Below are 13,848 nucleotides of genomic sequence, written 5' to 3' on the forward strand. Positions count from 1 at the left end.
TCTGTCGTCTGCCTGCTTGGGTGAAATGGGGCACTTCAGCCACTGAGGGATGTGAAGCAGGCGTTGGTCAGTCGCAGGGCACTCTTGGTTTTGAGAATGCTTCATACAACAGTTGTAGGGACAGTTAACCAATCAGTAAAGTTATAAAGCGCTATTTGTTGTCTGTCAGGGTATCTAGGCGCTCAAAGTGTTTAGCCTTTCTTGTTTCTCAAATTTGTGAGGCCTGATGACTCGGTTCTGTCCCCGGCCCCTCCGCAGCCCGCACCCCATGTAAACACACTTGGATATAAAACAGCATAAGTGTATTACTGCGGTAGTAGTGATGCCTGTTTTACATTCAACAAGTATCAGTACCTGCCAATGGACAGTCAGCGGGCGAGCGGCTGTGAATTCTGCACTGTAAACTAGCCTGCTGTAAAATAAGTTTTGCAGTTTGTAAGTGTGAGTCTGACCCCCGAGGCCTACCGTAGTCTGGCCAGCGGCTGAGTCACGTGTCTACTGTATTGCCGCCCTTGTAGTACTGTTCGTTTCCGGCCCCAGAATATGCCAACCCAGGACCCCTGACAGAAGCTCGGCAGACGCTCACCAGAGCCAAGTGGGGGCCGCAGGCGGCCAAATGGTAATGAAGCTGCTCTTTTGGCCGTCGCTGTATAACGTTAGTGTGTGTCAAAGGCAAGACCTGGACTCATAAAATAATTAAATGAAGACAAAAGTTGCAGAAAAAGTTTAAAGTTAAAAATGTGTTAATTGATTTGATTTGCTACCTCTACCCGTTAGCAGTTCATAAAATTAAGCACGCAAACTATTGACGTTTAAGGACTAGAGTCTGAGTGGTGGTCAGAGGGAGCGGTAAGTAACGAACAAATGCAGCTCTTTCACTGTCTGCAAAATCTGCACCAGCCACGGGACGAGTTTGCACAGAGTGCAGCTTTTATTATAGCGCAATGACAAAATACTTCTCTTTTTTATTGCATTTGTTTAGAACTATACATGTCATGTACCTCAGCCTCACTTTCCCCAAGTTTGCCCAGTGCCAGTCTGTGGTGGCTTTGGTGACTTGAGTCAGCTGAGGGCTGTTGATTTATTAGGCACCTAACCAGATGGGGCCTTTCACATTATGAAAGACTCTGCCTGAATCCACGTGGGACAGGGAGGCCCTGGAATAGACTGATGCTACTTGATTGGATGCAAGGCGCCTGACATTTACACTATGTGCTTTATTTACCTAAGATAACGTGATACTAGAAGAGCTCTAGTGTCATCCCAAAGTAGGCACACATTATTTGTCGACCTCCCTTCATGTCAGAAAAGACGACTTAAATGCAGTTCCATGTATATTTCTTGATATTTATTTGCTTATTTCATCATAGTTCGTTTCCACAATTCTTAGAATTAGGCGGAGTCATATGTTCATAATTTACATCATATTCCAATGTTGTAATTCAGACATTGTCTATTGAATATGTCCAATGCATTTCGGGCATTAAAGAAATAGCCCTTCATCAGGGACTTGACACTGAGAAAAAACAAATATAGGCAAAATTTACTAAATTATAATGCTTAGATACGCACACACATATGGTTATACGGAATCAAGATAAACACGTTTGTGTTAAACAGAAATGTTTGAATAGCCCGTACTAAATAACAGTTGTATCATGAATATCAATACAGTTGGTGCGACTAGTCATTGTGGCCAAGTACTACATGTAAACCAAAAAGAAACTTTAAACTCGACGTGTCACTTACATGTCTGTGTTGCAAGGTTAAGTGGAAACCTGGGTGAAACAAAAATTATACGAAAACGGGGTTAAGACCGCTAGCCTCAAACTCAAGCAAGTGCTCGTTTGTTTATGAGCTCTCTCAGGAGTGTAAACTAACCTTTAAGATGTCGGTAAGAGACTTCGGACCGGTACTCGTCTCCGCCAAAAACGCCGGTGGAACACCCGGGTTTGGCGCGGTCCTAATATTCAAAAAAGTCTATGTCATGTGACTAGTCACATGGGTCTCGAGACACTAAAGAAAGACTACGGCGTGTGGGCACTAACTGGTATAAGGAACACGTGTAAAAAACGTATAACTTGGATACAAATATATCTTGAATCAGATGCTTCAAGATTCGGGTAGAGCACGTGAAAATTAAAAAGACATGAAAGTTAGAAAAAACGTGAAGGTTAAAAAACGATGGATTGGGATGAGTGCAGGCTCGAACTAAGATAAGAACAGACGAAACTCAGGTTCGCTATTAGTTGAGCCATAGGGGGGATGATATTTATAATGGTGGGAAACTTATATCAGTGTGTATGGCAAAACGCACACAATGACAACAGGAGGATATACAGAGCAATACAATCATATTTACAAATAACATGAGAATTCGATCCTCTCATTGAGTCCAGCAGGTTTCTGAGTTGATAATTTATGAATCCAATAGTTCTCTCTTTGAAGCAAGAATTTATTGTTGTCTCTGCCTTCAATTTTCAATACCGTTTCAAGAACAATGAATTTGACTTGAGACACATTATGCTGAGACTCCACAAAATGTGCAGATAATGCTGATTTAAGATTTTTCAGTCGGATATTCGATTTATGTTCTGTTAGACGTACTTTCATTTTACGTTCGGTTTTCCCTACATATAATTTTCCGCAGGGACATTTAATGCCATAAATCAAATTACTGGAATCACAAGTAGCACTCACTTTCAGTTTAATGGGGTATCCTTGTGTGGGGTGATTGATGATGTTACCTTTGATCGTGTTATTACAATTGCCGCAGTTGAAGCAAGGCTTTGTTCCAGAAAATGAACCTGTCGGTTTTGGTTGATATTGAACAATTTCACCTAAATTCCTGGCCCTGGTGAATGCAAAGATAGGTGGTTGACTAAATGCATTTCTGAAGTCAGGTTCCATGTTCAGGATGGCCCAATGTTTGTTAATGATTCGTTTGAATTTATTACTACTTGTTGAGTATTTAGAAACCACAACTGTTCGTGTTTGTTCTTTTTGACTAGTTGGTGTAAGAAGTTGGGCTCTGTCAGTATTCTCAATTCTCTTTAGAGTTGTTTCAACAAGTGATTTCGGGTACCCTCTGTTGGTAAATTTGGTTGACATTTCAGAAAGTCTTTGTTGAAGGGTATTTGGATCTGAAGTGATTCTTTTGACCCTTGCCATTTGAGAATATGGCAGATTTCGAATTAAATTAGGTTCATGAAAGCTGGAATACAGGAGCATGTTATTCCTGTCCGTTGGCTTAACATAGAGATCGGTGGTAAAACCTTGCGGAGTTACAGAAATTGTAGTATCAAGAAAGCTGATTGAGGTATCAGATATGTTCCAAGTAAGTTGAATACGTGGATCGATGGCATTGAAGTTGAGCAATTCCTTTTTCAATGATTCCTCCGAATCAGTCCAAATGATGAAAAAATCATCAATATATCTGACGATCATTTTGAGATGTTTGGTCCAGTTTATATTTTGAAGGATATGTTGATTTTCATACCATTCCATGAAGATGTTAGCGTATACTGGGGCCGCTGCATTTCCCATGGCCATCCCGCTAAGTTGTTGGTACCATTCCTTTTTGATCTTAAAATAGCTATGGTACAACGTGTAGTACATCAGTTCCATGAGGAATAGTTGGAATTGTTGGTCTAGGTCAGTTTTAAGTAATGCTGATTCTATAGCCTCAATGCCCATATCATGGGGAATACTCGTATATAAGCTACAAACATCCGCAGTGCATAGGAGTATTTTTTCTTTGTTATTGAATGGAATTTCCTGTAATTTCAGTAAAAAATCTGAAGTATCCTTGATGTAAGTTTGCGCCGCTTGTACTGTCGATTGTAGGTATTTGTCAATAAATTGACCAATGGGTTGATGGAAACTCCCTTTAGTGGATACTATTGGTCTCATTAAACTGAAAGTGAGTGCTACTTGTGATTCCAGTAATTTGATTTATGGCATTAAATGTCCCTGCGGAAAATTATATGTAGGGAAAACCGAACGTAAAATGAAAGTACGTCTAACAGAACATAAATCGAATATCCGACTGAAAAATCTTAAATCAGCATTATCTGCACATTTTGTGGAGTCTCAGCATAATGTGTCTCAAGTCAAATTCATTGTTCTTGAAACGGTATTGAAAATTGAAGGCAGAGACAACAATAAATTCTTGCTTCAAAGATATCCTTCAAAATATAAACTGGACCAAACATCTCAAAATGATCGTCAGATATATTGATGATTTTTTCATCATTTGGACTGATTCGGAGGAATCATTGAAAAAGGAATTGCTCAACTTCAATGCCATCGATCCACGTATTCAACTTACTTGGAACATATCTGATACCTCAATCAGCTTTCTTGATACTACAATTTCTGTAACTCCGCAAGGTTTTACCACCGATCTCTATGTTAAGCCAACGGACAGGAATAACATGCTCCTGTATTCCAGCTTTCATGAACCTAATTTAATTCGAAATCTGCCATATTCTCAAATGGCAAGGGTCAAAAGAATCACTTCAGATCCAAATACCCTTCAACAAAGACTTTCTGAAATGTCAACCAAATTTACCAACAGAGGGTACCCGAAATCACTTGTTGAAACAACTCTAAAGAGAATTGAGAATACTGACAGAGCCCAACTTCTTACACCAACTAGTCAAAAAGAACAAACACGAACAGTTGTGGTTTCTAAATACTCAACAAGTAGTAATAAATTCAAACGAATCATTAACAAACATTGGGCCATCCTGAACATGGAACCTGACTTCAGAAATGCATTTAGTCAACCACCTATCTTTGCATTCACCAGGGCCAGGAATTTAGGTGAAATTGTTCAATATCAACCAAAACCGACAGGTTCATTTTCTGGAACAAAGCCTTGCTTCAACTGCGGCAATTGTAATAACACGATCAAAGGTAACATCATCAATCACCCCACACAAGGATACCCCATTAAACTGAAAGTGAGTGCTACTTGTGATTCCAGTAATTTGATTTATGGCATTAAATGTCCCTGCGGAAAATTATATGTAGGGAAAACCGAACGTAAAATGAAAGTACGTCTAACAGAACATAAATCGAATATCCGACTGAAAAATCTTAAATCAGCATTATCTGCACATTTTGTGGAGTCTCAGCATAATGTGTCTCAAGTCAAATTCATTGTTCTTGAAACGGTATTGAAAATTGAAGGCAGAGACAACAATAAATTCTTGCTTCAAAGAGAGAACTATTGGATTCATAAATTATCAACTCAGAAACCTGCTGGACTCAATGAGAGGATCGAATTCTCATGTTATTTGTAAATATGATTGTATTGCTCTGTATATCCTCCTGTTGTCATTGTGTGCGTTTTGCCATACACACTGATATAAGTTTCCCACCATTATAAATATCATCCCCCCTATGGCTCAACTAATAGCGAACCTGAGTTTCGTCTGTTCTTATCTTAGTTCGAGCCTGCACTCATCCCAATCCATCGTTTTTTAACCTTCACGTTTTTTCTAACTTTCATGTCTTTTTAATTTTCACGTGCTCTACCCGAATCTTGAAGCATCTGATTCAAGATATATTTGTATCCAAGTTATACGTTTTTTACACGTGTTCCTTATACCAGTTAGTGCCTACACGCCGTAGTCTTTCTTTAGTGTCTCGAGACCCATGTGACTAGTCACATGACATAGACTTTTTTGAATATTAGGACCGCGCCAAACCCGGGTGTTCCACCGGCGTTTTTGGCGGAGACGAGTACCGGTCCGAAGTCTCTTACCGACATCTTAAAGGTTAGTTTACACTCCTGAGAGAGCTCATAAACAAACGAGCACTTGCTTGAGTTTGAGGCTAGCGGTCTTAACCCCGTTTTCGTATAATTTTTGTTTCACCCAGGTTTCCACTTAACCTTGCAACACAGACATGTAAGTGACACGTCGAGTTTAAAGTTTCTTTTTGGTTTACATGTAGTACTTGGCCACAATGACTAGTCGCACCAACTGTATTGATATTCATGATACAACTGTTATTTAGTACGGGCTATTCAAACATTTCTGTTTAACACAAACGTGTTTATCTTGATTCCGTATAACCATATGTGTGTGCGTATCTAAGCATTATAATTTAGTAAATTTTGCCTATATTTGTTTTTTCTCAGTGTCAAGTCCCTGATGAAGGGCTATTTCTTTAATGCCCGAAATGCATTGGACATATTCAATAGACAATGTCTGAATTACAACATTGGAATATGATGTAAATTATGAACATATGACTCCGCCTAATTCTAAGAATTGTGGAAACGAACTATGATGAAATAAGCAAATAAATATCAAGAAATATACATGGAACTGCATTTAAGTCGTCTTTTCTGACATGAAGGGAGGTCGACAAATAATGTGTGCCTACTTTGGGATGACACTAGAGCTCTTCTAGTATCACGTTATCTGAGTGTTCTAGACGTCGGTAGGACTCGCGACGCCACCAGGTAGAGCACCAACGAACTATTACTAATGACTGTATAACCGACTCATAAAAATTATTGAAATACTTGCTGTGCATCAACCACTATAAATTCATTTCCTCAGCTTTATTTACCTAAGACAGCCAGATACGCACACTGGTACCTTCACTTTACTTTTCGGGCCCTATGCTGAGTGTAGACACAAACACACAGTTGTATATACACAACACATTTGCATTGCTGAGTGCAGGCATGAGGCAGAGACACAATCTCTAAACACTAGGCTAATTTCTGGTCTCGCCTAGGCTGCGCATGCGCTGTCTCGACGAGAGATGCTGTCTATAGAATGGGATGTTGGTAACCGCCTCATGTCCGTGCAGACTTTTGATTCATTTGTTCGTGTGTCACTTATTTTTTATTTCAGCTCGCAACACTACTGCTATACTTGCTTACGTATCCCTGCTGATGTTTAGGCTCGAAAACTCAACCCAATCAAAACAAACGTGAAAACTAATTTGTTCTCATTGGCTGCTTTGTGTTTACTATAGTGGACCTTTTAGAATCTTGCTCCTATTTAAACCTGCTGACTACTACAGCAACATAATTCCGTTGTACAGCGCTCTGATACCCGTCTGGGTCTTGTTTGCACTTTATATAAAACTTTTCAAATAAATGTTACGGATGGCATTTCGGTTTGTATAATATTGGCTCTTTAAACTCTGATGTTCCTCTGTTGACTGGCCCTCTGCGGTAGAGTACATGCAGTGCAACATTAATCTTCTACAGTTTTGCATCGGTTTGTGAAAAGACATCTGGCCTCACCAGGAATGCTATTGGTATAATTTAGCTAATGGCACGTTCATGATTCAGTGCTACAAGGTTCAAAGCTAATGGGCACAGTAATTCATATTTCACCCCTTTCTTTTCAGAAAGGGGTGAAAGAGTTGACGTTTTAGTCACTTTTTAGCGATTGAAAAGTGCAACATTTGGATTAAATTTTGTTTTCTTTTTAATTGGGTGAACCTGTCCATCTGCACTAGTTTAGCGCGCCACTGGCACTAGTGTGGCATTGTGGCATTATATGGACCGATAACAAGCAAACCTGTGTGCTTAGACTGGTGTTTGATTGGAGTAGGAGTATGACCAATGCGTGAAGAGTTGGTGAAGTGTGTTAGGTCTTAACGTGGGCTGGTTCTGTTATGGTGAACGTGGCACTGCTCATGTGCTTGTTGCTGTGCAGTGGGCATGTGAGAGAGCTGAAGTGTGATTTATGTTCTTTACCTTGGGTATGCTCAGGCTCTCTTGGTGCAGTGCCTTACATGCAACTGAAATATGACACGGCAGCCGTTTGTTGACGGTTTTCCATTGAGCCAGGAGCAGGGCTTTAAATGGGATGAAAAAACTGGGGGTGGTCTCTCATAGGGGTGTGGTGGATGTAATTAAGGGTATGGCTTAAAGCACTTATGCTAAAAATCTGTACTTAGCACAGTGCACTACCCTGGCATTTTGCTGCTTTTATCCATACATTATACCTACAACAATCCATGTCTATTGTCTTTGTCAATGGTTCTTAGTTGCATAGCAGAAATAAGAAACTATGGCTTCACTGTATATAATATTGAACATGCTTTCTTCTTCTGGACGAAGTTGTGGTGTAAGGCTAAAGCGGGCGACTTTCGAGCTGGGAGAGCAGGTTCAGGACTGACGTCAACTCAACAAGCTGTGATTAAAAAAATGAATATATCAGTGTGTGCTGTAATTGGAGCTTATGTAAATGAAAGTGATAAAAATGTCTCTTTGAAGTTACAAAAAAGCAGTTGAGTGGTACTACTACAGGTAAGCAGTTTTTTGGGGGGCCCGAGGGTGAGGCCAAAAATGAAGAGCTCAATAGGGACCAGTCTCAGCACCTATTTTCAAAAACTGCGGGGGCTGAGCACTGGTAGGACCCGGCCTACTTATAGCCCTGGCTGCGAGTGTCAGGAATGCTGCGTTTGATCAATTAAACAGGCATGTTATAAAATTGGTTCTTCCGCTTCCTGTTGGATGAAACTGCGAAGAAGAACAAAATCTTTTATTATTAATTTCAAATAAACACTCTCACTCTATCCTTCGTGGTTTAAGAGAATTTCTCCTGTTTCTTTTCCCTTAAAACTCATCCTTCTGCAGGTTTTCTGCTAACTCCTATGTGCAGCCCTGTTTGGCTGAGCCATACGCGATCTCACTAATGAACTGGCTTTTTAGGCCGAGCTAGAGTCAGCCTAGCTCTAACTTAACACTTGTAAGGTCCCATTGGCTATGCCAATGCTTGTTTTTCTATTGATCAGTACATAGTTTGTACTATAGTAAACATAAGCAGAAAATGCTTTAAGATATGTTCTATAGCTGACTCAATGATCCCTGGCTGATAATTAAAGAAAGACTTAAAAATGATGTTAAAACTAATTTCCGATTATTTTATTTTTAAAGTTCTGTTTTGGTACAATGTCTGGACCTTTGCAGAATCTTAAAAACTTGAACAAATAGCGGGGCTCTTTGTACCACAAGCAATACAGAACCAGCATTGCTCACGAGGTTTGCTATCTATTTTGGGGACCAGCACTTATACTTTTCGTTAGGGCTGCATTACAGTATTCCTATGTACCCAGTTTATGAACACTATGAGCAAGTCCTTTTTTCACCCTGATGTTGCAGCTAAGCAGTTGCCATTTAACATCTTCATCGTGCCATGCAAATTTTTGGACAGGCAGGGCAGCTAAAAGAGAGGGCTTTAGGTGGCGCAGCCCGTAACGAGAATCCAATTCTGACAGCCGTGGATGGTGCATGTAATAGCCGTGGGGCATGGCAGGGCGGCGGGGGGGGGAGTCAACAGACGACGGAATAGGGAAAATAAAATAAAAAATAAAAATAAAACCACTAACCTTGCACTCGCTGCATCGCTGACTCGGCGCTTTCATTACTTTTCTCCCTGCACAGGCGCTCAAAGGGCTGCCTTGCGCCAACGCAGGCACTATGGTGCAAGAGTGTCTGCGTTGTAGGGATGATCAAAAACAATCAATGGAGGCGATTTCCTCTTTCTATGTGTGCTGCTAAATGCAGCACACATAGAAAGAGGAAAAAATGAAGAGAAATAATCTTATTTCTCCTTGTTGCACCTCCCCTGTGGAGGTGTAGGCTTTTGACGCATTCTTAGGGTTACAGAATCTTGTAAATCAGGGGTTGTGTCAAATACAATGGATGTTACGTGGGAACATGCCTCCCCATCGTACTGTGAGGCAATGCAGCGGCTTGCTCTGTTTTGTCTCACTTCACATCTACAAGGCCATGAAAATCCACGCAGAGTGGCTTTATGTGGTCTTGTACATATGGCTATTCCCTGTGCGCCAGCAGAGCGGCACAAACAGTGACGCACAGAGCTTGTAAATGAGCATCAAAATGTTTTGTAATCATGCTTACCGTGAGGCTTAAATCTCTTACCTTGAGGATCACCCATTGCATGATGCCCAGGAAGTAAAGCACCGACATGACACAGCTGAAGAACACCACAATTGGCAGCGCCTGTACAAGAGAAACACAAAATTGTGAACAATCCCTTCTCATTCTATTTTTAATGATCTTTTGAGGACCATTGTTCCTACGATCTTCAAAAAGTGCAGAGCTACATTTAACTGAATGCATTGGAATGTATTTTTATTTTCAAACACTTAGAACACAGGCAGTGTTAAAATGCTTTCGTGGACAAATGTACTCGCTCGGCCAATGAGAAATTGAGAATAATATATTTGGGCGTTTTCAGATCCAATAATCTGTAGTATGTGCCCTATATATTTTTTTTTTAATTCTTTTGAAATATTTTATGAATTCATTTTAAATGTCTTTGCATTTTCAATGTGCTATTTGTGCTAGATGGGGGCCCATCATGGCCGTTTTTTTCTATGATAGTTCATTATTGGAATACATTAAGCATTGTAATGTGTTGTTTTGTTTGATGACCTATTGTGACTAACCCTAGGCGTAGGGGACGGAGTGTGCTACACGGAGTGCCAGAGGAAGAGGGCATCCCCGGGCTGCCCTCTTCCTCTTCTTTGCGTTCATGGATGCGCATACACGGACGTTCGCGCATGCGTGGCCGACCGCACATGAGCAGTTTTGACCAAGAGCGCGATGAAGAGGGCAAGCCGTGGATGCCCCAGCTAAGGTAAGACGCTTTTCCTTACTTAAACCGTTTTTTAAAAGTTTTTACTTATTGTTAATAGGGTGGGTGGGAGGCGGGTGGTGGCTGCTCCGCTGCGGAGTGTGCAGAGTTTTGCCTACTCCGCATACTCCACGGAACGCGGAGTAGGCAAAACTCCGCACACTCCGCGGACAGAGTGGAGCTCTCCGCTCACGCTTAATTTTGACCTGATTCACTGAATGGTCTCTTTAAGGTTTGGTGGTGTGGGTGATCAGTATACTGTAATTCAGGAGAGCTCCTGCCACACCAAACCTGCAGTTCTCTCGCTAAAGTTTGAGGTTACGGAACTGCTGATTGTCTGGCGGTGAAAAATCTGCAGTCTCTGCCAGTAGACAGTCCTTGGCCGTGGCCCACCTTCCTCAGGACTGCTACCTTGATTTCTTCAGTAGGTGCACTCTATTTAGGGTGGGGCTTCCGACTCAGATTTTTTCTGCCTGGGTCCTTCCTGGTATCACTTCAGGCAGGCACCTCGGTACCCTCTCGGGAGATTAATGCGCTATACAAATCAAAATAATATAACATAACAACAGTGACACAGTTCAGCTGTGCCGCCAGTCACTGCCACTACTTCTGATTCCATATTCTGTCAACAGTTGCATCACGGAACCACGCATGACATTACCATGCATTCCTTAACAATGCAGTCTTAACAATGCATAGTGTTTACCACGCATATATTTACCACAAACATTTTTCCACGCATATACCTTTACGACGCATGCCTTTCTGTGGTGCCACTTGACGAAACTTATACTTTACTCAGTTCAACTGCTGTGTTGAAAGTTTCTGGGTGATCTATTAAGCGGGGGCAGAAAAAAGAGGAGTCCCAAAAAGCGTTTTCCAAATGCATTTTCCCATAAGGATTTTGAACACGACTACATCCTGAACTGCTGAACGGAATTATACCAAATTTGCTAGATGATGGTTCAGAAAGCATCCTTTTTGTGATTTGGTGTAAATTTATTCAGTAGCTTTATAGATAATCAAGGTTAAAAAGATATAGATATCTAAGGACGCGGATCCTGGCAGTGGACTCCTGGATATGATTGGCTGCCAACACTTCAAGCAGGAAGTGTTTGCAACCATCTTGGGACTTGGCTTGAAGCCGAGCCCCACAAAAAAAAAAACAATACAGAAAAGGGGGCAGGGCACGATTACCCTGTACCCCCAGATGTGGTGGGGGTGTAACACAGCGACCCCACCGGATATTAAAAAGAGATTTTTTGTTGAAATTTTTCAGTAAATTCGTGGGTGGATCCTGAAATGATGACATCAGTGATGTCATTAGTGATGTCAATGACCATGTCATGAGTGATGTAATTAATACATGAGGTCATCAGCAATGCATTGCTGGGGCATGAGTTATAGTTAGCTCAGCTAACTATAACGGTTGAATTTCACTGGTTATGTACGAGTAAAATTTGAGCCTAACTTTAAAGTCACTGTGACCTTTGTTTTTTCAGTGAATTTCTAAGGTTTTTTAAAAATTCTATTTCCTAACTATAATCTCCCTGTAACCCGTGATTTTTCTGTAAATTTCTTCTTTTTTCAATTTGTTTATAGAAGAATTTTTCAGTCAATATACAGACAAGCATTTGCAAAAACCATAAGGGAGACATAGCATACATAAATTGAATCACATGTCAGGGACATATCTGGACATATACAAGTATTTGGTCACATGGAATATCCTGAATCCGTACACACGGCAGATGAGGTAAGAGCAATCACATTTGCCGTCCCCATTTGCACTTAGATGAGAACGTTAGGGCTAGAACAAAACAGTAGGGAGCAATGATGGATGGGCAGGAAGAGCTGAGGTAGTAGTTAATTTGCATATGGAGGAGTAGGTGTAGACATGTCTTAAGGCGCAATGTCGTTCACAGAAGGGTGTTCTAATAAATATGTCTGCATTGGGCAAATGACTCGGGCGGGAAGAGCATGGGAGGAGTTCTTCATAAGTGTTGAGTTGGTTTTGCCAAAGTATCAAATCCGATAGCCAGTCCTTTAAATTTGGGCGCCCGCCCTCTGCCCCATCGACAGGCTATATGCCGCTTTGCAAGCACCAGGTAGAAGGAAACAAAGCACTGATGTTTAGCAGGAAGTTGCTCAGTGTATCCTAAGAGAGCTAACAGTGGAGCTCTCGGGAGAGGTATAGAGGCCATGGGTCAAGGACCGTGAGGACATCATCCCAGTAAGCGTGTATATCAGGGCAATCCCAGGCAAGGTGCAGGAAGTCAGCATGTTCTACATTACATCTATCACATCTGTGTGCATCTCTTAGGAGGAATCTATGAAGTGTAGCTGGGGTATAGTAGCTGCGATGTAGAAACCTATAGTGTATGATGCGAAGTCTACTATTGGCCGATATCTGCCCAGTCTGTCCACAGCAGTACAGCCACTGCGCATCTGTAATGTCGTGGCCCAACTCAGCTGACCACTTGGCGCGCGCCGGGTATGCGGGATATTCAATGTCACTGTAAAGGCCATGGTAGAGTGTGGACACCAAGTGTGAAGCGGTGGGGGCGGACAGGACATTATGCAGTGGGGCGAATGTAGCGGTCTCGGAAAGGGTATGTGTCAAAGCACGCCTGTATACCGTGCCTGAGTCGAGCATACAGAAATGTCTCCATAGTGGATGGTGGGGGGTCAGGTCACAGCTGCTGGAGAGAACGGAACTTGACGTTACTATAGAGGTCTCCCCAACATCGGAGGCTTCCTTTACGTGCTGTGTTTTTGAAGAGCCCCTCTTTGTAGGAGTGTTAGTTCAGGGTGGTAGGTAAGCGGAAAGAGAGAGGAGTATAGACTAGGTGCCTGCATGTGTTTTAATATGCGGGACCAGGCCAACATTGTGCAATCCACAGAGAATGGGGCGCTGTTACGGGGTGTCTTGGGGGCCAAGATGACTCCGACTAGGTGGAGGGGGTCTGCAAGCCAGTGTTCCATAGCAACACAAGCTGTGTATCGGGGCGGGTGAAAGCAGAAATGGGCGTAATGTGCTTGTGCACAAAGGTAATAAAGCTCCAAATTTGGAATGTCAAACCCCCCGAGAGAGTATGGTCGCATCATCACATTTCACTGTATACGTGGTTGCTTTCCACCACATACAAGGGGAATCAATTCCGAACGGAGAGTGGCGAAGAAGTGTCGAGCAGCGTCATAT

The 13,848-nt window shown here is 41.8% G+C and overlaps 1 protein-coding gene across 3 annotated transcripts in view; it reads right to left on the reverse strand.

Annotated features, from left to right (window-relative positions):
* Positions 1-13,848, reverse strand: part of SLC28A2 (solute carrier family 28 member 2) — a 675,497-nt gene that overhangs the window by 279,216 nt on the left and 382,433 nt on the right. For all 3 annotated transcript variants that reach the window (XR_013609837.1, XM_078684949.1, XM_078684951.1), the window contains one exon: positions 9,929-10,009. Coding sequence is in view for 2 of the 3 variants with exons in the window: in XM_078684949.1 (XP_078541075.1) it covers positions 9,929-10,009 (81 nt within the window). In the remaining variant the exon portion in view is untranslated. The remainder of the gene's footprint in view (positions 1-9,928; positions 10,010-13,848) is intronic.

The sequence above is a fragment of the Lissotriton helveticus genome, chromosome 3_2 (assembly GCF_964261635.1).
Source record: "Lissotriton helveticus chromosome 3_2, aLisHel1.1, whole genome shotgun sequence".
NCBI lineage: Eukaryota > Metazoa > Chordata > Amphibia > Caudata > Salamandridae > Lissotriton > Lissotriton helveticus.